Genomic DNA, 24,205 nt, shown 5'->3' on the forward strand with positions numbered 1-24,205 from the left:
TATATATTAGTGTTGGAACGATTAATCAGAATCAGAAAAATCAGAACTTTAGGAGGTATTGGAATCCATATCAGAAAAATTTGTGCCTAATTTCCAATTCCAAAATCGATTCTTTCAATATTTTTTAAACTTAATTTTCCATTGCTTGGACTGATGATAAATCTTTATTGTTTTTAAACTATTAGTAAAACTAAACTATAGATCATAATAACATCCAAATAAGTTGTAATTTTTTTTATTTGCGTAAAATAAACAAAACAAAACTTTGTGAAAATTTGCTAGGTAACCTCTAGAAGAATACAGTTTATTTACAAGGTATCGAAATAACTGTTTAAATAAAAAAAAATATTCTGTCAAGAAAAATAAGCATTATTGCTAATTATGTTGGATTTTTTTTTTTTGTACCAATAATGGTGCATCCCGCCTGTTTACATTTATTATTGTTTATCTGGTTCTTATATATGATTTTTTGTATTTTGTATCCTTTATGATTTTTAGTTTCGTATATTTTGGGTTTGTACGAAACTCCCTTTAATTTGGAGAAAAGAGAAATGCTAGCTCTGTAATGACGTCACGAGCCCAGCGCGTATTTATTTCCTCCTCTTTTGAAATGCTGCTGACGTGGAGAGTGAATGTGTTCATTGCCCGGCGCTGAAAATGGAATTTTGATGAGCCTCCTTCAAAGAAGAAAACCCAGCAAGAAATTAATACCCGGTTACGTGACGAGACGTACTTCTGGAAACTATTTATGTGACTACGGTTCTGCACGTATTTTAGGAGGAATGAAATTAAAGAAAATACCTTTTTACGTGACAAGGAATTTTGGAATTTCCTATCCGGACAAGCGACGAGGACTTGCTCCTGAAATTCATCTGTGTGTTTACGGTTTGAACGCGAACATGGAGGGAAAGAAAATTCTAAAAGAGCTTTAAACAAAAAAAAGAAAAAGGCACGTGCCTGACAGGCTTTCAATTGTGAGTACGCTCCTAAAATTAATTTCATATGCGAGTGTGATTAGGAGATACCATTTTGTATTTTATTATTGTATTCATTAATGGATACACATGACATCTTATAAGAACCAGTGTTGTTATTTTTTTCATTACATGTTACTTTTTTCATAATATGTTACCTTGGCGTTTCTTAAGTTTAATGCCCGCAAAGGGAAAAATTTGCAACTTATTGTAAATAGAGTTTCTTCTTCGTTTCAAAGCAAGACATTTATATTTTATTCTTTGCCCCCTCCCCTCTTTTGTTTCATGCTTTTTTTTTTCAGCTTTGTTACTTTAGCGTCGAATTTATCTGGAAGCAGGATAAATTCCGACAATTAAATAAAAAATAGACTATAAAAAGTGTTGCTTTTAATTTTTAATTTATTTATTTTATGGGTTTATGCTTTTTTCCAGTTGGATTTTGTCCAGTAAGTTTTTGTCTGCTCTCTCATTCAGCATTGACAAGGAATAGCTTTGAATTGAGTTTGAAATGAATTTGTGAATTTTCATACTTCCGTATGAAAAACTTTTAGCATCATCTTTTCTTTGATTCTGCCTGTGTCATTTACTTAGGCTTAGACCTAGTTATTCCTACAATGCCAGATGCAGTATTTTTTGCATCTACTTCCAAATATCTAGATGATGCTTCAAAGGAAAGGGCTAGTTTTATTTTCTTGGAACTCTGCTTTGTCAAAAATATACATGAATATCTCACAATAAATTTATCAAAGTCTTGGATAAAATACATAAAGGGAAAACATTTACAAGTTTGTCAAATTAAAAAAGAAATTATATCTACATTTAAAAGTGCCCCCCCCCCCCCGATGATAATCTACATTTTGGAGCCATATTTGTGAACCTACTAAAAACAGAATTATTTTAGATTTTAGGATGGAGGGTTAGTAGCACATATAAATTTAGGGCAATTATTGAATTAATATCATTGAAAATAGCTCAACAGTTCAAGAGTCTAATAAAAAATTGGCTACCTCTTCCCCAAAATTATATTTAAAAAAATCTTAAAATTTTAAGGGTTCTTTAAAACCAAATAAAATCGATTTTTATAAGTTATGAACATGCTTCATACTGCTGTTCTCACATTGAGTGTTCCTTGCCTCCCCTAGAGAGTAAAGTTAGGCACAAAGTCGTTTTTTTGATGTGGGGAATATCCAGCTCCAAAAAAGGGGCACTCTGGGTCAGAACAAAAATAAAAATTGCCTCAGTCTAGAAGGAGTTCTCTTTCTATGAATAAGGAGAGAATAGGTGAAGTGTAGCATCAGAACAGATACTGCATTTTTTTTAATGTTTCGATCGATGTAACCTCTGATCGAAAGTCTGTACAGACTCTCAAGTTCAACAGAAAAATTCCTGAGTTTGAAAACACAAAACAGAACAATTAGTATATTAATATTTTTTTTTAATTGGGGTGAGGGATGGAGGTTTGGGGGCCCTCTTATTAAAATAATATCTCCCACAAGAACTGTTCTAAAATTTATTTTCAATTGATATTTATTCAATAATTGCCTTTTTTTTTCTTAGCTGGCCAAGTTTTCCGTTGCCCAATTTTCCTAAATTTATGAATTTAATGTAAAATTCTGAGCCATTCTAATTGATTAAAGCAATTAACTAAATTTTTTACCACTGACCCCAAAGCCCAATCAGCATAATCATAAAACCACAAGTAATCGCCTTATACCCGGATTTTGTGTTAGTAGTAGGAAGAGGTTGTGTCTTTTATAACTTTTGACAATGACATATTTTATACTACAGGAAAATGAACATGGCCCAAATTAAAAACAAACAAAATCCTTTACATGTTCTTAAAACACTGTCTGGTTCGAAAAAGGTGATCATTTTACGTTAAATATATATGCAAAACTGTTTTTCAGATTGTTTATATGCAATGGCTTAAAAAAAATGGAGAATCGAATTTTTCTTTTAGCAACAAAAAGTTATAATTGCGATTGGTGAAAAAATGGAAATGGAAGAAAAAACACTGATAATTTCATGAGAATACAGTATTTAACCCTAACTGTTAAACATTAAAAAACCCTACCTATAAACACTCATAATCATAAAAAATAAATATAAAATGATTTATTTAGGAATTTAAAGTGCAGAATCAGTTTCACACATAATTTAACATAAAATAAACATCTTTTTCCGGAACATTCTAGTGTGTTAGGACAGTTACCCAAAAACAAAACATTTTTTCTATTAGAGATAAATTATGTGTGTTTATTTGGGTGGGATATCTACTTTTTAAGAAATTACGCATGTTTTTACGACGTTGCCAATCGAACTTAAGTTAGTGGAAAACAATATAGTTTACATCCATAAAGAATTAGAATGGCCCAGAAATTATGGTTATTTTAAGTTAAATTTATGTTTGAAACTGATCTTCCACTCTAAATGCTAAAATGATTGTTTTTCTTTTGGTCAAGTTTTTAAGGGTTCCACATGTAATCACCTATAGAAACATATTTCATTTTGGAAAGGGGATTTAGCTGAGAGTGTTAATCTACAAATTTATTATTATGATTATTATTATTATGTATCTCGTTTTTGTTTTTGTTTTTTTACAGCAAAGCAAATCAATTTGATAACCCACCAATTTTTTATAATCAAAATAAAATTTTCACTTCATTCATAGAGAGAAGGCACTGAATAGTTAATAAAGCCCATGCCCTCTCCATGTTAAAAATGTTCTTTTAAATAGTAACATTATTATTTAGAAATTCGTTCGTAACAGTGGGAGGGGGTGTTGTTAAATATTTTGTTCTTACATTGTTTTCTCATTTTGCCTTTCAATCGTCGATTATTTCCAACTGTTTATGAAAACTTTCAAGTAGCATGTAGCATAATAACAAACAACTGATACAATCTGGCTTTGTTTTAAAATCAAAATAAATCTTTTGTTGTTTTACAAATTTCAATCAATTACAAGGAACACATTTAAGAAAGAAAAAACATACATGGAAATTAGCAGGGTTTATGTAATAATTTTAAAATTTACAAAAAACAATAAATCTCTAATTGAATATTCATAATTTTTTAAAAGAATCGGAATCGGGAATCAGAAATTTAGGACAAAATCAGTAATTGTATCAGAATCGGGAAAATTTTTTGAATCATCTCATCACTAAATCATAGCATAGATCAATGTAGCTCTCCCATTTCAGTCCCCCAACAGTTTCAATATATTACCATTCTTGACTTCTACTCAGAATCAAATATTAATTTTGTAAGATGAAAATGATAGTCTTCAAGAAAAAGACTGACTTCTCTTTAATATATATATATTTTCAATTATCTTTTCTTCACTGTTGAAAATTACAATTCCAATCGATTTTACATCATATCTAACCCAATGCTTAGCCCTCCATACATGACTAGACTAAACCAGCCATTGATATCTTGTTGACTTTCAAACACACAAAATAAAATAAGAGTCAGACTTGTTATTTAAACTTCTCCATAACGTGATGCCATTACTCCACTTTCCCTTGATCCTTCTCTTATAATCCCAAGTGTTTACCAAGGGGATATCAAGTTCCATTTTTAAGTCATTGGTATGACTTGGCGAAGGAATGAACCACTGTGTCCACATAATAACCATTAAAAAAATTTCTCTCAATATAAATTATGAAAATCTGTCTTCTTCATTTTGTTGACACTATATTGTTTTGGAAACAGTTGCCTGTATTAATCAACATATTGAATCACTTATTTATTCAGCAGTATTTTCCTATTTTGTTTTATTTTACATAAATTAAAATTCATCTTCAGAGTGTTGTAGTTTTATTTTCAATTTGTGTATTCATTGTTAATCAGATGAAGAACTGCTGTCACTGCTGCTCCTTTGGGATGAAGAATGATGAGATCGTTTCTTACTTTTAGACTTAGATTTTTTACGAGTCTGAAAATCACAAGAAAAAAAGAAAAAGAAAAAATATTATTTTTTATGAAACATAAATGAAAAATAAAGATCAATTCAGATATGTACTTGAACATTGGTTGTTTTATTTTATGGTATATCAACCCTTTTAGAATCATTTAATGCTGAAGTTTTGGGTTGTTTTTACACATGTACATAAATGCATGACAGACTTCACCATTATACCAATCTAAGAAAAGTTATCAAATGTCCACAAATTTTCCCCTCATAAAACAACATTATATTTACTTAATACACTTATAAATACACACATATACACCTACATACATATATATGTACACCCCACCACATTCATATATATAAGTCAGGGTTGTGAATTCCGTGATAAAAGCATTGATTAAATTTTAAAATAAAATACCTATGAGATATGTTTGAAAGTCAAATTACAATGCAATATTATGAAAAATAAACAAATTTTCTTTTTTTTTTTCCCTCCCCCTTTCTTTTTTGCCATGATGTTAAGTTGAAGAAAAAAAAAACTCAGTTGATTCAACGCTTCTATCACAGAATTCACAACCCTAATTTTAATACCACGTTAGCCAATGCATTCTTCTGGTATTTCAAAATAACACTGAAGACGGACAACGCGCAGACTTTTTATTAACTGATTTTTTTTTCTTCAATTGAACATCATAGCAAAAAAGAAAGAAAAAGAAAAAAATGTATACAATGCTGTACAAGGCGTATAACTTTCACAAGAAACACTCGTCTAGCTGTAAACACTATCAATAATTTCCCCCACTCTTTATCTGTACCTAAACCTAAACGTAGATTCCATGAACAAAGCTTCTTTCTTAGAACTGCACGCCTGTGGAATTGTCTTCCGTTTTCCTGCTTTCCGGCTGACTACAATATGGTTGTGTTCAAGTCTAAAGTTAATAAGTTCTTGATGAGCCGTTCCATATAAGTTATCAAATTTACCAAATTTTCATTACTAATTATTACTATATTGACCAATTTCTACTGTACACTCTTTAACCCTTATCCTTGAGTGGCCTCTGGGCCTTGATAATGTGGTGATGCCTTTGTAAAAAAAAAACAAAAAAACTCCGAAATATTAATTTCAAACAAATATTTGTTTATTTTTCATAATATTGCATTGTAATTTGGCTTTCAAAGATATTTCATATGTATTATATATATATATATATATATATATATATTAGTAGGATGACTCGATGTTGCACAGGATTGAATGATGATCAGTGATCAACAAATGTTTCACACTCTCATATTTTTACTGTCATCAAAATCAGTGAAATAGCCCATTTTTCAATCAAATCGATTGATTGCCAGCTCTAGTTGAGGACCCATCATGATGCACCTGGAAGAAGCTCCACATGCCTCTCGCAATGACAATCCACAATACATTGTAGTCTACATTGCCCTGTAGAGAACCTACTGTTGATTTTAATAAAATTATTTTATATATAATGGCTCAAAACGCAGGAGTATCATGCTTCAATTGTGCTCTAAATAAAAACATTTATTTCAAACATGCTCTTGATTTTATATGCCTGTCATTACTGCAGTGATAACTTGAATTTGTTGTGTGGTGACAATGGCATGAATTTAAGTTTAAAATGAAAAAGTTCATTGTGAAATTGTGTTTTAAACAGAAACATTCATTTCGAATTCATCTCTGTCATATCAAAGAACCTACTGTTGATTTTATATGCCTAGCATGGTGTACGGAAAACCCATCCATTTTTGCTAGGTAGAAAAACTGGTCCATTATTGAATAAATATCGATTGAAACACATTTTATGACAGTTTTTGAAGATATTTTTTTAAAAGAGAATACACATCCCATAATATTTTTAAAAAATATTTTTGTTTACTGTTGTTTTAAACAAATAAAATTGATTTTTCTAAGTGTTAGTTTTCTACCTAGCTTTGTAAGTTTTTAGTGGTTCAACTTATTTTAAAGAGTTTATTTAGCTAAAAAAAATGTTGTGTGTTACTTTTGAACAAAAAATGTCGAATATGAACGGATCACATCTTAGGAGTTTCGATAATCGCTCAAAAATAGAAAATTAAAGAAAATACTGAGATAGATATAGTTTTAAAACAAGTCCCTCTCCCTTCCAAAAGAAAATAAATTTGTATATTTTTTAAGTAATTTCCAAGATCACTGCTCGAAAAAAATATCAAGCTACCGAAAGTGGATATGATTGATTGTGTAACGAAACTGAATGGAAGACATGAAAAACGAAACCATATATTTATTAAAACAATTACTTTAGTTTTTAACACTTCTTGTGTTATTACAAAACAAAAAGAAAAATATTTTATTTAGAAAAATTAATTTAGTTTAACACTTTTTGTGTTCACAAAACAACAAAAGGTACTTCTGCAGTATGCGGATGGTGGCCATCTTTTCTTGGTGCGTTTCACTAAACTGTCGCCAGGTGATGCTTCTTGGTAAAAAAACATTTAAATTATTAATTTGTTGTTGACCCTTCAAAGTTGCTTTAATTAAAAGAACGTTTCATTTAAATTATTTATTTGTTTGAAAAGAAAAAAAAAAATTTTACTTGATAAACATCCAATGTTGCTTTCATTACAAAATTGTTTTATTTAAATAATATTTTCTTATGCAGACTTAAATAAATGTTTTTACAATTTTTTTTCTTCTTTTTTTCCTTCCTTGCCATGTTGTAAATTTGGAGAAAGAAATTTGTTTGTATAGAGTCGCACGTTGTATCTGGCGGTTGTATTTTGAAATGTTTGAACTGTGCATTGGTAACGCGAGAATAACGTCAAGAATGAAAGTTCAATAGAAACATTTTTTAATTTGAATAAAATAAAATATGCATCAAGTGCGCTTGAAAGCCAAATCACAACATAATATTAGGAAAATAAACAAATATTTTACTTTTTTGAAATTTATCACAAATATATTTCGGAGGTAGACGCCATCTTCAGTGTGTTGTTTTCTTTTTTTCTTTTTCTTCTTCCTTGCCATGTTGTAAATTTTGAGAAAGAAGTCTGTATAGAGCCGTGCGTTGTATCTGGTGGTTGTATTTTGAAATGTTTGAACTGTGCGTAGGTAACGTGAGAATACAGGGTGACCCAAAAACAAACAAAAGCTAAATGGAGGCCATCTAGAACATATGCTGTAGAACGGAGAAAAAAAAGGCCAAAGACCCTAGTGTTTTGATGTGATGTTTTGAATATAATAAACTAGCTATGACCAAAGTTTTATTTCATTCGGACAAAACACTAAGAAACGGAGCCTAATTAGAGTTGGGGCCCGTTTTTTGGGTCACCCTGTATTTGTGCTAAATTTCAAACAAGTAAAATATTTGTTTATTTTCCAAATATTACATTGTGGTTTGGTTTCAAGCGCACTTGATGCAGATTTTATTTTATCCAAATTAAAACAACGTTTCTATTGAACTCTCATTCTTGATATATTGATACATTTTTATACAATAAATGTTTTGGTTTTCAAATATTTTTCTGTTCGGAAAAAAATTCTTGTTTGTTACTTATTTGCCGCGTTATTTAACCAAGAAGAAATTGGAGTTATCACCCCCCTAACAATAGCCGCTGTCCATATACTGCAGAAGTGCCCTCCAAATGATTTTAAACCAAAAAAAAATTATTATATTATCAAATAAAAATATTTTATTTAAAATACTTAATTTAGTTTTAACACTAACATAATAATTTAATAAATTATTTTAAATAATAATTTAATATTTGATAATACATAATAATGTTTCGTAATAACACAAGAATTGTTTAAACTAAATTCATTCTTCTTAATAAAATATTTGCTTTCTTGGATAATACGTAAGTGTTTTCTTTTTTTTTTTTTTTGTTTCGTAATTATACAAAAAGTGTTAAAACTAAAATATTTTTTTAAATAAATATATGGTTTCGTTTTCGTGTCTTGACTCTGTGACTCCATGATCAAGTTTAATTTTTTAACAAGAGTAAACAAGTAAAACTAATTTTAAAAAATATTATGAGGATGCATAGTCACCTTTAAAAACAATATCTCCTTCAAGAACTGTCATAAAATGCATTTTCAATTGATATTTATTCAATAATGGACCGGTTTCCCACCTAACAGAAATGGATGAGTTTTCCCCCGGTACAAATTTTCCAAGGACAAGTTATCCGGGGACCATAAATATATTTGTATCATATGAAGTTATATTTTGAGACATACTATATACTCTGTTGGTCATCCGTAGATTAAAATTTGTATATCACAAGTACCACAGAATGGCTTTCTAAACAATACAGTGCTAATCCTTACTTTTACCACTTCAGCAATATTTTCCATATACTTGCAGGTATTTTGTTGGTTCAAATTGATTTTTTTTTCTTTCATAATTATCTTTTAATAATAATAATAATAATAATAATAAGGTTGATTTTAAGATTTGTATGCGATTATGACAAAATCTAACTATTGAAAAAAGCATTATCTTCTATTTTTCAAAAATAAAATTAAATTATGCAGTTAATCAGTAACATTTTAAATGATTTCACTTGACACTGCTGCCATCATATTTTCGCTTGCCTATGCTTCTGATTTGCCTTAAGGTTACTAATTTTCGTAACTATTCAACTAATAATTTATAAAATTACTGTATCTTCATTTTTTTTCTTACTAAATAGAAAAAACAGTTCCTTTTTTTTTTTTGCACCTATCGAAAACAGACAAAGATTTTTAGGATTATTTGGTACTTTCACATGACAATTTACTAAAAAATATTGTAGTGTTATTATTATTATTATCATCATCATCATTGTTGTTGTTATTGTCAATAGTATTAGTATTATTCTCCATCCTCTTACATTAAGTGACAGTAACCACCTTAAATGAGCAATGAACATAATAGACAACAGTGCCTATTATTTGAAAGCATGCAATGTGGCCGCCAGTGGTCACTCATGTCAAGAAGTGACAATAACCACAGTCGATTTCATGTCTGCCAGTGACCGCCAGTTGAATACAGACGATTTCAGTTCAGTTTGGAGCATTCTAATGGAGGCTGACACTGATCATAGTTGCCAACAAGTTCCAATTGCAAAGGCAGCCAATGAACGCCAGGACATGCAAGAAATCGCCCGAAACCAACATTAATCGCCAGTAACCAGATTTTCCAGGTCTGGCAGTGCTCCCCCCTCCCCCCCAACAATCATAGTTTAATTTGTTTTCGAGGGTTGTCCTTTACCAAATGTGTTCTGTTTTTGTGATATACTTCTACCAGGCAATGCCGGTGCATGGGTCTTGCTAGTTTTTTATAATGTACTTTTTAAAATCATTCTCATGACTCCTCTTATAACAAATTATTTTTTAAATAATTATTCTTTATACATATTATATACACTTAACCCTCATTTATTGACCTTTATACCTTACATTTTTTTAATTTCCAAACTATACACTATATGCATAATTTTTCCAAACTAAATCCAATCAAATACTTTTTTCATATGTACATTGCACTCATTTTATTCTTTGCTTCTTTATAATTACAATTACCTTTGAGTAATCTTCCATCCACATGACCTGGTATATCATATCCACTTCCTGCGCTTGAAAAACGATTCGACCATGTGTCTTGAGTTTTCATAACCGTACTTTATTCAAGCCCGTGTGTATTAAGAAGCCCTTCACATATATAATAAAAATTAAAAGAACCGCACATCGAATGCACTCATATCTATCATCTTACCTACCACCAACAGGTGCAAACAAATAAACATACAAATAACCAAGGCAATGGCTGAATTCTTAGAAAATGACCTCCAGGTAGTGGAATGGAGACATAAATGGATGCTACTAAGACAAACCACCTTTGATTTTAACCATTATAAGAAATCTAAAGAAAAACACTTGGTATAAGTGCAAAATAGTTAACAGTCAAAAAATTGTAAAAACAACAACAGCAATAAGAAGAAATAACTTATACTAAACACAGTAAAATTTATTTATCTACTGACCTGTATACAACAGTCTTTAAATTTTATTATTTAAAAATATTATTTCATTCAAAGTGATTTTTACACACAAGCAAAAAAAAAAAAAATTAACTCAAGAGGAGTAGGATCTTAATCTCTGAAAAGTTATAAAAAATTATTATTCACACCACTAAGTTGAGTTGAAAGCCCCTTTTTAACTTAGGGTTAGTCGTAGGAATAGATTTTTGAGATAATTTTTCAAGAATGAAACCTCCTACAGTTTAGTGACAAGTGACTATTCCCATGTGTCGTAAAAACAGTTTAAAAAATTTGAAATAAAACCTTTAGCATGCTAAATGTATTCAGGTCGGCAGATAATTAAATTCTACTGCGTTTGGTTGTTATAAGCCATGAGGGGTGGGGATTTCCCGACTGTTAACTATTTTTCATTTTCACCATATACTCTGTAGTTTCTATTTACTTGTCTTCCTGCAAGTCAGATACAAAGGTTGGTTTTTAATAATGGGAAAATTCAGCTTCCCTAAAAAGGGGCGCTCTTAATTAGGATAAAATAAAAATTGCCCTGCTTTATGAATGAAAAATGTAGAAATATGAAATTTTACAAGCAAACCTTTTTATATAAGAAATAATGATAGAAAAGTTACTTTCATGCTAGTAAATGTTCACAGTTCAACACATGTTTGTGTTGAGTGAATATTAGTTACAAGGTAATATGTTTATAGTGTATTGGGCAGCGTGGCATTGTGTATGTCTGTGTGTTACCATTTTTCTTGTTAGTGTGTATATAGGTGTGCATGAATGATGAAATGCTGTACACGTATGTCATTGAGTTCTTTCACCTTTCCTCCTTTTCTAAAATTTTTAAACCCCAATTCATATTCAAATGTTGGTTCTTAACTATACACAAAGACGGCCTTTACCAAAGCTAGGCTGTGTGTGTGTGTGTGTGTGTTCATACATTCCCAAAAGTATTAGTGCATAATTAAACACAATAGATTTAATAGAATTTAAACACAATATTACACAGTTCCATATCAAAATGAAATAATTGAACAAATTCTAAATTTAAAACCGTTATTTATACATTTTAAAGAAACTAATATAAACATTTAAGTATAAACTAAACATGTACGTCAAAATCCAAACGATTAAAAAAATGGACTTTGATTAAAGAATGATTCATCTAAGTATACAAGGAATAGTTTTTTGGGTTTTTTTTTTATTGAAAAATTAACACAGCAAAACACTATTGGTATAAAAACTAGCAGAACCCAGATTTCAACCTTGCCCACAAAAATTGCCAAAACCAAGAATTGCAACTTCTAGAAGTAAATTGCTTCTGAAGGTTGCAATTCTTGGTTTCAGCAATTTTTGTGGGCAAGGTTGAGATATGGAATGGAAATCACCAGAAAGACATTTTCCACTCAAATGTAGTTTTTATCTATTATATTAATGAATTTTTAAAAAAGTTATTGGAACGGGGGGGGGGGGGAGTATTCACTAAGTTGTTTGTTTGATTGTGGTATGGGAGTGGGAAGGGAGTTTTTCTTTTATAAGTTAACAAAATAATAAAATGCCGGACTTGTTTAAGAAAGAGAAGAGATGCATCATAGTGGAATTTAATTTTGTAATGAAATTAATGTGAGAGGATGAAATAACCAATTACTTCATATTATTTGAATTCTTATGACTACTGTTCTCATCTTGAGTGTTATTTTCACAACATTTTTGTAACCTACCTTCTTCAGGTGTATCTTGTTGAACTCGTGAGTCTTTCTTTTTTTTTTTTTTTTACATAGGAGTCACCACTCATCAAGGCCCGGAGGCCACCGGAGGATAAGATTAATGGGTGTACATTAGTCAATGAGATTATAGCGTAGTAATCGTAAGTAATGGAAATTTTGTAAATTGGATTACTTAGAGGGACGGTCCATCAAGAACTTGTTTATGTTGGAAGATAGTTCCACAGGCGTGCAGTTCTAAGAAAGAAGCTTTTTTCATGGGATCTACGTTTAGGTTTAGGCACAGATAAAGAGTGGGAAAAATTATTGATAGTGGTTTTGGCTAGATGAGTGTTTTTCGTGAAAGTTTGGCGAAGGGGGAACCATAGATTGAAGCTTAGACGAGCACTTGCCATGAAAATAACGATAAAGCAGAGGTAGGCTCGCAACGTCTTTTCTGTGGGAAAGAGGTAGAGGTTGCAGGGAAGAGAAAAGGGATCCCCCACTAAGCTATGAAATCTATTTTGAACTCTGTCAAGGCAGGATAAGTTGCTTCTAGCACCTCCTGCCCAGATGTGGCAACAGTACTCCATCATTGGATGTACCCGGCTTTTGTATAGATAAAGAATTGCATCAGAATGAGATATCTACTGGAGTGGTAGAAGGATCCTACCATTTTTCCAGCGATCTTGGCAATGGATTTAATGTATATGTTCTATTTCAGATCAGGAGTAAAGGTCAACCCCAGAAGCTTGTCAAAACATGGAGCCTTCCCAAGACGAGAGCCTGTCAAGCTCAAGAATCTGCATAGAATTTCAAACTACTTGGTAAAATTCAGTTGTAAGTTACACTCTTCTGGAGGTTGAAGGTTTAATCATCAATGTTGGTGACACTCAAAATATAATGGCAAATTACTTAGGATTTTTACCCAGTCATGGCTGACGGAATGAGAGCATGACACCTCCTGTGGATTAAATAAAGAATTCCGTTCAAAATTTTGTGCAGATTCCCAAGCTCAACAGAAAGATTCCAAAGTTCAAGAAGATACACCTAAAGAAGGTCGGAGTTATATCAACCAAAAAGATGAGAACAGTAGTCTGAAGAATCCAAATAATCAATTCTTGTCTCAAAAATTCAGAAACATAACTTCTGACTTGTTTGCTTCGACATGGTGTGTGTGTTGAAGGAGTAAGGAACTTTTTAAAAAAATACTTCTCACCCAAAATGTTAAATATTTATGAATATTTAATTACAAACACATCAATCATAGTATATATGTTCCACCTATCTTATCCAATCCCGGGTGACGCCGCATATTCTGCTAATATATATCTTTCACCTATCTAATTCGATCCTGGGCGACGCTGGGTATTCTGCTACTATATGTTTTCCACTTATCTCATTCAATACTGGGCGACGCTTTTTGCTAGTATATATTTGCGCTTATCACATTTAATCCCGGGTCTGACTTCATATCCGCCACCCCACTGTTAAAAAAATGTACATGAAATAAAGTAATGTTTTAATCGTAAACTGTTTCAGCCATTTCCGGAACTGACTTCATATCCCCCAACCCACTGCTAAAAATATACATGAAATAATGTAATGTCTAAATAGTAAACTGTTTGAGCCATTTCCGGGACTACTTCATATCCCGCACCCCACTGTTAAAAATATACATGAAATAAAGTAATGTTTAAAGCGTAAACTTTTTCAGCCATTCCCGTTGTCAAAGTTATTATTTAAGTAAGGGGGAGCGACATAGTGGGTTTAAGTTATGAAAATTATTGTCGAAATTAGTAAGATATCCAAGAATTATGAAAAATGATGAAATGTGAGTTATTTGATTGGTGTGTTTGTAATGAAATAATAAGCCCAGACAATATACCAAAGTTCTTGTATTAGCAGGAGAGGGGCATAATGTGGGTTTTTAATTATAAAAAATGATTGCCGAAATTAGTAACATATCCAAGAATTATGTAAAATGATAAAATATAAGTTATTTGATTGATGTGTTTGTAATGAAATAAGCAGCCCAGCGGGTTGTTAATTATAATTAATGTAATGAAATAAGCAGCCCAGCAAATATATCAAAGTTATTATTTTAGTAAGAAGGAGGAGGCTATAAGGCGTGTTAAATTTATGGGAAATTATTGTCGAAATTAGTAACATATCCAAGAATCATGAAAAATGATATGTGATTTAAAGAATTAGTGTGTTTGCAATGAAATAATCAGACCAGACAATACATCAAAGTTATTATTTTAGTAAGGGAGCGATGATGTGGGTTTAAATGATGAAAAATGATTGTCGAAATTAGTAACATATCCAAGAATTATGAAAAATGACGAAATGTGAGTTAATTGATTAGTGTGTTTGAAATTAAATAATGAGCCCGGAAAATATTATTTTAGTAGTGTGGGGTTATTAATGTGAGCAAAAAATATAAAAAGTGATTGTCGAAATTAGTAACATATCCAAGAATAATGAAATGTAAATTAATAAATAGTTGTGCTTTTTATGAAATAATCGGCCCAGAATATATCAAAGTTATGTTTTAGTAAGAGAGGGCGATGAGGATGGTTTACATTATAAAAAAATATTGTTGAGTTAGTAAGATATCCAAAAATAACGAAAAATAGTGAAATGTGAGTTAACTGATCAGTGTGTTTATAATAAAATAATCAGTCCAGACAATACACCAATATTATTATTTAAGTAAGGAGAAAGGCAATAAGGAGAGCTAAAATTATGAAAAATTATTGTCAAAATTAGTAACATATCCAAGAATTACGAAAAATGATGAAATGTTAGTTGATTGATTGGTGTGTTTGTAATGAAATAATAAGCCCAGACAATATATCAAAGTTATTATTTTAGTAAGAGAGGGCGATAGGGATTGTTTTGATTACAAAAAATTATGGCTGAAATTAGTAACATATCCAAGAATTATAAAAAATGATGAAGAGCGAGTTTATTGATATAATAAAATAATCAGTCCAGACAATATATCAAAGTTATTATGTTAGTAAGAGAGGGCGATAAGGATGGTTTTAATTATGAAACATGATTGTCGAAATTAGTAATATATCCAAGAATTATGAAAAATGATAATATGTGATTCAATGCAATAATGTGTTTGCAATAAAATAATCAGACCAGACAATATATCAAAGTTATTATTTTAGTAAGGGGAAGGGGTGATGGTGTCGGTTTAAATGATAAAAATGATTGTTGAAATTAGTAACATATCTAAGAATTATGAAAAATGATGAAATGTGAGTTAATTGATTAGTGTGTAATGAAAAAATCAGCCCAGGCAATATATCAAAGTTATTATTTTAATAAGAGGGGAGCTATAAGGTGTGTTTAACTTATGAAAAATGATTGTTGAAATTAGTAACATATCCAAGAATTATAAAAAAATGATGAAATGCGAGTTAATTGATTGGCGTGTTTGAAATAAAATAATCAGCCTAGACAATAAATCAAAGTTATTATTTAGTAAAGGGGGAGGTGCGAAAATATGAGTTGAAATTATGAAAAATGATTGTTGAAATAAGTAACATATCCAAGAATTAAGAAAAATGATGAAATGTGATTTCATGCATTAGTGTGTTTGTAATGAAATAATAAATCCAGACAATATATCAAAGTTATTATTTTATTAAGGGGTGGGGATAATGTGGGTACAAATTATGAAAAATGATTGTCGAAATTAGTAACATATCCAAGAATTATGAAAAATGATGAAATGGAGATTAATTGATTGGTTTGTTTGAAATGAAATAAGCAGCCCAGCAAATATATCAAAGTTATTATTCTAGTAAGGTTGGGCAATAATGTTGCTTAAAAATATTTTTAAAAAATATTGTCGAAATTAGTAACATATCCAAGAATTAAAAATTATGAAATGTAAGTTAATTGATATGTATGTTTGTAATGAATTAATCAGCCTATACAATATATCAAAGTTATTATTTTAGTAAGGTGTGCGAAATGGAGAGTTGCAAATGATGAAAAATTATTGATATAATTAGTACCATATCTAAGAATTTATTACATATGAAAAATGATGCTATGGAATTTCCACAGGTCCTGCTAGTCTTCATAATATTATTACCAATGGAGAGTTTGAATCTGAAGCCGAACCTATACTATTACTATCTTTTGATGCTCAATTAAGGGAAAGAAAATGTAGTATAGTATATGTTGTAATATCTGTTCTGTTGTCACGAAATCATCCTCCCAAGCATTGCCTCCATTTTTTTTTTTTGAATGGGAGTGTAGGTGTGTAGTATATGTTCGTTCATCATGATACCATCCTCCCAGGCATTACCTCTTCTTTTTTGAAGTTGGAAAGGTAATGTAGTATCTATTTTGTTATCATGACATCATCCTCCTAGGCATCACCTTCTTATGAGGGGAGGGGACAATGTAGTATGTATTTGTCATATATACTAGTAAAAATATGCTTGCTCTAGTTGTATATTTTTGTGAGTAGAGATAATAGAACAGTAATTTCATGGTTGTGAAAAGTAAAAAAATATTTAACAAGATTATAACAAAAATAATTTGGCAGTTTATCAGTTTAAAGTTCAAACATTCATTGACCAATATCTTAGCACAGTCTAAAAAAGAAACTCCAAAGTTCATACATCAAAGATAATTAGAGATTCAATATAAAAGATGGATTATTTGAAAGAAAAAATTATTTGTGCCTAAAAATATCAGATTCAGGATTAAAAGTATCTATATTATAATTGAGCACTTTTTTCTTTGTTTTGTTGCCAAAACTGAACTTGTTTGATTCTGTAGCCTAATGATAAAGGTGCCAGATTGAATCTTGCTACACTGAAGAGCCATGTAGATGATGAAATGCACATCTGTAGATAATGATATTATTATTATTATTATTATTATTATTATTATTATTATTTATCTGAATTTTTGAAATGAGGATTGGTTATTTGTATCATTTGGATTTTTCAAACTACCATTCTCTTGAGTGTCATTTTCACAACGTTTTGGTCAATATAATCTCCAACCTTGTTCATGTGTATCTTGTCAAACTTGGAAATGTTTCTGTCGAACTTGGGAATCTAGACAGAACTTTGAACAGACCCCTTTATTTACTTCATGAGAGTAGCATGCTCTCATTCCATCAGCCATGACTGGATAGAGGTCCTAAGTAATTCACAATTGTATTTCTTGGTCACCCATACTGAGAATTGAGCGTTCAACCTTCAAGAGAATATCACTTTTACAATTAATTTTTCTAAGTACTCTAACAACTGCACTATGAATCCTTGCAGGACCATTCCAGAGTTCAACAAGATACATCTGATCAAGGTTAAAGGTTACATCGACTGAAATTTTGTGAAAATAACACTCAAGATGAGAACAGTAGTCCAATCGAGCCAAATAATATGGATTATTATTATTATTATTATTATTATAGTTACCTAAATTCTTTTTTTTTTTTTTACACAGTGATCACCACTTATCAAGGCCCGGAAGCCACTCAGGGATGAGGGTTATTGCAAGTACATTACGTTAGTGTGGAGATTTGATGAAGTGTTTACTTAAGGGGGCAGTTCATTAGGAATTTGTTAACATTGGACTTGAAGACATCCAAGTTGTAGTCCGGTGGGAAGCAGGCAGACGGAACAGAGTTCCACAAGCGTGCAGTTCTAAGAAAGAAGCTTTGTTCACGGAATCCACGTTTTGATTTATGAGAAATCATTTGCAGTGGTTATCGACAGAGGTTAAATCTGGGAAGATTTATGTGATTACAAAATCAAAGTCAGCCAAATTAATTTCCATAAACAAGTCATTTTACTCCCCGGTAACGCTGAGTAGATACAACTAATAAATCATGTGACTAAACTTTTTTAATTTATTTTTTTTTTTACTCAATGATCTCTTGGGTAGGTACAGCTGATAAATCATATGGTTATAATTATTTAAATTTAATTTTTTTTTTTTTTTACTCAATGATTTGCTGGGTAGGTACAGCTAATAGATAATATGGTTATAATTATTTTAATTAATTTTTTTTTTTTTACGCAATGATTTTCTGGGAAGGTACAGCTAATAGATAATATGGTTATAATTATTTTAATTAATTTTTTTTTTTTACGCAATGATTTTCTGGGTAGGTACAGCTAATAAATCATATGATTCTAATTTTTGTAAGGTAGGTAGAACTGTAACACCAAAGAGAGGCAGCGTCAGACCATTAGGGTCGATGTGACGCTTTTATTTAACGTTAATATTTTATCCCGGGCAATATCGGGTAATTGAAAGATAGATGTTAAGATCTTATTCCGGGCAACACCGGTTAACTAAAAGATATATGTTAATATTTTTTGTCCCGGGCCGACGTCGGAAAAGAAAAGAACTTTGCTGGCTTCAATTCTGCCAAAGTATTTTCTTTCTTTCTTTCTTCAAAGCATAATTTGATTGTTGATATTTTTTCTCTGATTTGAAGTGGCACAGACGCATGGTCAGGTTCAAAGGATGCGCCGACGTTTGTTGTTGACAAATTCAAGGACACAATTCATGTGTCAGCTAGAAACAACAAAAAGGTAGATTATGCTTTTTGCTTTGAACTAAAAACTACACACACACACACACACACACACACACACACGTATTTGTTGGCGTCACAAAATATATTTGTGACAAGTCAACACAAGGATAAATAATTTCGTAGGAATTACAATTTCACACACGCATTTGTCGGCTTCAAAGAATGTTTGTCGAATCAAATATTAAATGATTTGGTATGACTCTGATAAAACCCTTTGAACCCAAAATAACATTCTCAACTGTTTCCATTCTCAAACCGAATCACAGTTCTGAAATATAGATCAAGAGATTTTTGCCACCTGACAATTTTCAATAACATATTTTGTCGAGATGTTAACAGAATAATAAATTGTTCATTTCCTTTGATAATGACACGTGTCACATCTAAGGGCAGAATTAACGAAGCATTTTTTTTTGGACGCAGTTTTCTTAATTACGCGGTTATCGCGTATTACGCAGTTTGGAAATTATCCAATGAGAGAAAACTGGTTATTTTCCATCGGGCGTTTTTGATTGATCGGGGAGGAGTTAGAATTATTCTTGGATTGTGGGAGGTGGCCAATTTCTGTCACCAGTCAAATTATCCAATGAGAGAGAATCAGATTATTTGGTTATCGAGCACTCTGATTGGTCGGGAAGGAATAGGGAATTGCTGCCCCGCCCAGTTCTCTACTATATAAAGACCAAGAGAGTCAGAGCAAAACAGAAGAGAATTAGAAGAAAGAGTCTGGGAACTCGGAGCAAAACAGAGTGAGTCCGAGAGTCAAGCCACCTCACCTCTCCTCTCTCTCCCCCTCGCCTATTGCCTGATAACTAAAAAAGGGTTAAATTAATAGACCTGTGAATTCCAGCAAGGGGAAGCCCCACTTAGAAGTTTAAATGCTTGCTTGCAAATTCATACTCCAAACTGTACATATGTTTGTATATATTTCTTTTATGGTTTTCTTTTAATACATTCTATATAACCCAATCTCCGGAGTCTTTGTTTATTCAAAATTCTTCGATTTGCTGATGTGCTGATGTTTTCATTATTATTTTTTTTTACTTATGAAACTGCTTCCGTCAACGAGCACCCGGTATCTCCGAAGACATAATCTCTAGACGATCACAGAAGATCCGGCTTTGTGGACATTGCAGCAAAGACGATTCCACCAACGCACTGAAGAAGGGCCTACTGGGTGACGCGACGTACCGGCGGGTTTCATAGAACTAATAAATCATATGACTATAATTTTTTTTAATTTAATTTTTTTTTTACTCAATGATTTGTAAGGGAGGCAAAACCCAATAGATCATATGACTATAATTTTATTAATTTTTTTTTTTACTCAATAATTTGTAAGGGAGGCCAAACCCAATACATCATATGACTATAATTTGATTAATTTTTTTTTTACTCAATGATTTGTAAGGGAGGCAAAACCCAATAGATCATATGACTATAATTTTTTTTAATTTAATTTTTTTTTTACTCAATGATTTGTAAGGGAGGCAAAACCCAATAGATCATATGACTATAATTTTATTAATTTTTTTTTTACTCAATGATTTGTAAGGGAGGCAAAACCCAATAGATCATATGACTATAATTTTATTAATTTTTTTTTTTTTACTCAATGATTTGTAAGGGAGGCAAAACCCAATAGATCATATGACTATAATTTTATTAATTTTTTTTTTTTTACTCAATGATTTGTAAGGGAGGCAAAACCCAATAGATCATATGACTATAATTTTATTAATTTTTTTTTTACTCAATGATTTGTTGGGTAGGTACTGCTAATAAATCCTATGATTATAATTTTACTTTTTTTTACTTGATGATTACAGCTAATAAATCTTATGATTATAATGTTTTAAATTTAATTTTGTTTACTTAAGTATTTATTGGGTAGGTATAAGTAATAAATGATATGATTAGAATTTTTTTTTTTTTTTCTACTCAATTTGTTGGGTAGGTGCAGCTTATAAGTCATATGATTATAGTTTTTAAATTTTTTTTACTCAATGATTTGTTGGGTTGGTTCAGCTAATAAATCATATGGTTATAATTATTTTAATTTAATTTTTTTACTTAATAATTTGTTGGGTAGATACAGCTAATAAACTATATGATTATAATTTATTTTTTTATTTCAATAATTTATTTTTTTTATTTCTTTATCTCGATAATTTATTTTTTTATTTTTTTATCTCAATAATTTGTTTTTTTTTTAATTTTTTTATCTCAATAATTTGTTGGGGAGGTACAGCTAATAAATCATATGATTATATGGTGACTCAACAAGAACTTGTTTACATTGGACTTGAAGATGACCATATTGTAGTCATCTGAAACACAGGCCAGCAGAACAGTGTTCCACAAGCAGACAGTTCTAGGAGAAGCTTTGTTCATAGAATTTGCATTTAGATCTAGGCACAAATATAGAATTGGGGGCAGAAACTGTTGAACACCTCTAAAGAGAAGGCATAGAATTTTGTTGATTGTCGGGTCAGTTAGCAATATTTATGTTAAGGGGGAAGTTGTTTCAAACAGTCTAGGGTGAGTGCAACTTCAATATAGTACAACATACACAAACAAAATGCCTTATATATATAAGTAGAGATCCACCTTTGCCTAAAGCATTTAATGTAAAAAAAAAAAATGTATCAGTTATGAAGAACTGATACACAAGTTTTGTGTAGAGCACTTTGTTTACCTATTGATTACACTTTTGTTGGATGATTAAGGCAAAGACTTTTCCTAATTTTATGAGGAAAGGTATCTGTTCATCAGCACCATCAGGTTAACGTCCATTTTATAGGCTAGCATGCATTGGACGACTTTACAAAATTGATTTCCAATATGGTCTATCTCTGGCTAAGTCTTTATTTATCACTCTTTTCATCAAGTTCATTTTTATCATTTCCACTCATGTTTTCTTTGGCTTCCTCTGTTAACTTAACCTGATACCTCAACTGTTATACGTCTACTAACTGAAGAACACTCATCCACTCTTTCAATATGACCATAAGATCGAAGTATTTTCTTATACTGTCCAATTTTAATTTTCCTATGAGGTCATCAGAACTAAGCTTGTTTTTAACACTCACAATACACGTCCATCATATCATTTCCCTCCATGCAATGTATGTCCTCAACACTCACTGGCCTGGTTTCACTTCCATACATCATCATCATACTGCATACACATATGACCGATAGACTCTTCCCTTGAAATTTCTGCATGCTGGTGGAGTCAAAGAAACAGTAAAGGAATTTCCAAGGCTAGTATATTAGAGTAGGGCGCCCTCTAGCATCTTTTTATTTTAACATGGGAGTTACCACTTATCAAGGCCCAAAACTCGAGGATAACAATTAATGAGTGTATGGTAATCACTAATACAACAACGTATTAATAGTTAGTGGTAGAAATGGATTATTTAAGGGGGTGGCTCAACAAGAACTTGTTTACATTGGACTTGAAGATGACTATATTGTAGCCAGCGGAACAGTGTTCCACAAGCAGACAGTTCTAGGAAAGAAGCTTTGTTCATAGAATTTGCATTTAGATTTAGGCACAAATATAGAATTGGGGGTGGAAACTGTTGAACACCTCTAAAGAGAAGGCATAGAATTTTGTTGATTGTCAGGTCGGTTAGCAATATTTATGTTAAGGGGGCACCAGTGCAGCTAGTTACTTGTAAATTAAACACAGAAATGTATCATTGCAGAGATGTTACAGAGGCTGGAGTTTGGTTTATGGAGTTGGGCAAGTATCTCAGCCTTATTAGTTGTTGTGCAAAGGAGCATATTGTGGTTGGATAGGAGAGGAAATGCTGATTTCCCATTAATCACCATGCTATTGTAGATTTTCCATAATTCATGCATTCCTAATTTCTGTAACTCAATACATTTTATGGTCATCTAAGTATATCTACTCTTAGTTACTGTTATTTCACCCTTGCCATGATTAATTAATAGACAACATTAAAGTGTATGTAAAAAATATATTTTATTGGGCTACGTTGAAAAAGGAATTAAAACAATCAACACTCAATCCTTATGAAGTGTGCCATGCGATTGCAGCAGACAATGTATGTACTCCATGTTATATTGCATATCCCTCCATATTTACATGAATAAACCAGAAACCAGCAGGAGTAGTGACAGTGATAATAATGGCAACACAGATAAAGCCCGTTCGTCGATAGAACGCAAATGAACACACTAAACACACACAACAACTTCAAAGCCCATTTTTTCATGTACACACATCAACAGAATAACTCACACCTCACTTCAACAAAGAAAACCGCCAGAGGAAGCCACACATCAAAAGAAAAATCAAAATACAAAACACAAACATCATAGCAGACACAACTCTGGCTGCATACAAACACAAATAATTATTTCACGAAACACTGCAACAGTACAACACCTACGAGAACACATTCACAGCTTTCTTCATTTTAAATCGATATAACACATGTATACAAACACCAAACAGACGATTCCCTACAACACATTAAAACAAAAAACAAACACAAATAAAAAGCAAAAACGATAACCAACGATAAAAGCCGCCTTTTGTCTACTACTATGTCCGCATCGTGAGTATATAAATGTCAGCATTTTCGACAAGCAAACAGATCAGCCCCTATGTGACAAGCTGTGAATCTCGCTTCGTCAGCAGCTACTCAAATTACTGTGCCACAACCTCCACCACCGCAATCTCACTCGTGATACTAGACAGCAAGCCTCTCTTCTGCCACCGGCACCGTCAGATCGCCACAGCTCACCAGCCAATAGCCATCAACCCCTCGCCAGCGACACCAGCTATTAAGGATCGCTGCATAGACACCAGAACGCTAAGCCATGTTCCTGCAATCGCTGCCCCCCATCTCAGCCTGAAAATAACTTAGATCGTCATCGAGTTCATCTCAACACCCGACCAGTACTCCTACCGATGCCTGGCCACTGCCAAATTATCCTGACACACCAAACAGTT

The 24,205-nt window shown here is 31.6% G+C and overlaps 1 protein-coding gene across 3 annotated transcripts in view; it reads right to left on the reverse strand.

Moving 5' to 3' along the window:
• Positions 1–3,870: 3,870 nt before the first annotated feature.
• The window catches only part of LOC145293188 (zinc finger CCHC domain-containing protein 17-like), a 129,549-nt gene continuing 109,214 nt past the window's right edge, over positions 3,871–24,205 (reverse strand). For all 3 annotated transcript variants that reach the window (XM_080139681.1, XM_080139680.1, XM_080139682.1), the window contains exon 8: positions 3,871–4,911. In XM_080139681.1, the coding sequence (XP_079995807.1) occupies positions 4,819–4,911 (93 nt within the window). In that variant the 3' untranslated portion in view covers positions 3,871–4,818. The remainder of the gene's footprint in view (positions 4,912–24,205) is intronic.

The sequence above is a fragment of the Euprymna scolopes genome, chromosome 14 (genome assembly GCF_053919585.1).
Source record: "Euprymna scolopes isolate OS-2025 chromosome 14, ASM5391958v1, whole genome shotgun sequence".
Lineage (NCBI taxonomy): Eukaryota > Metazoa > Mollusca > Cephalopoda > Sepiida > Sepiolidae > Euprymna > Euprymna scolopes.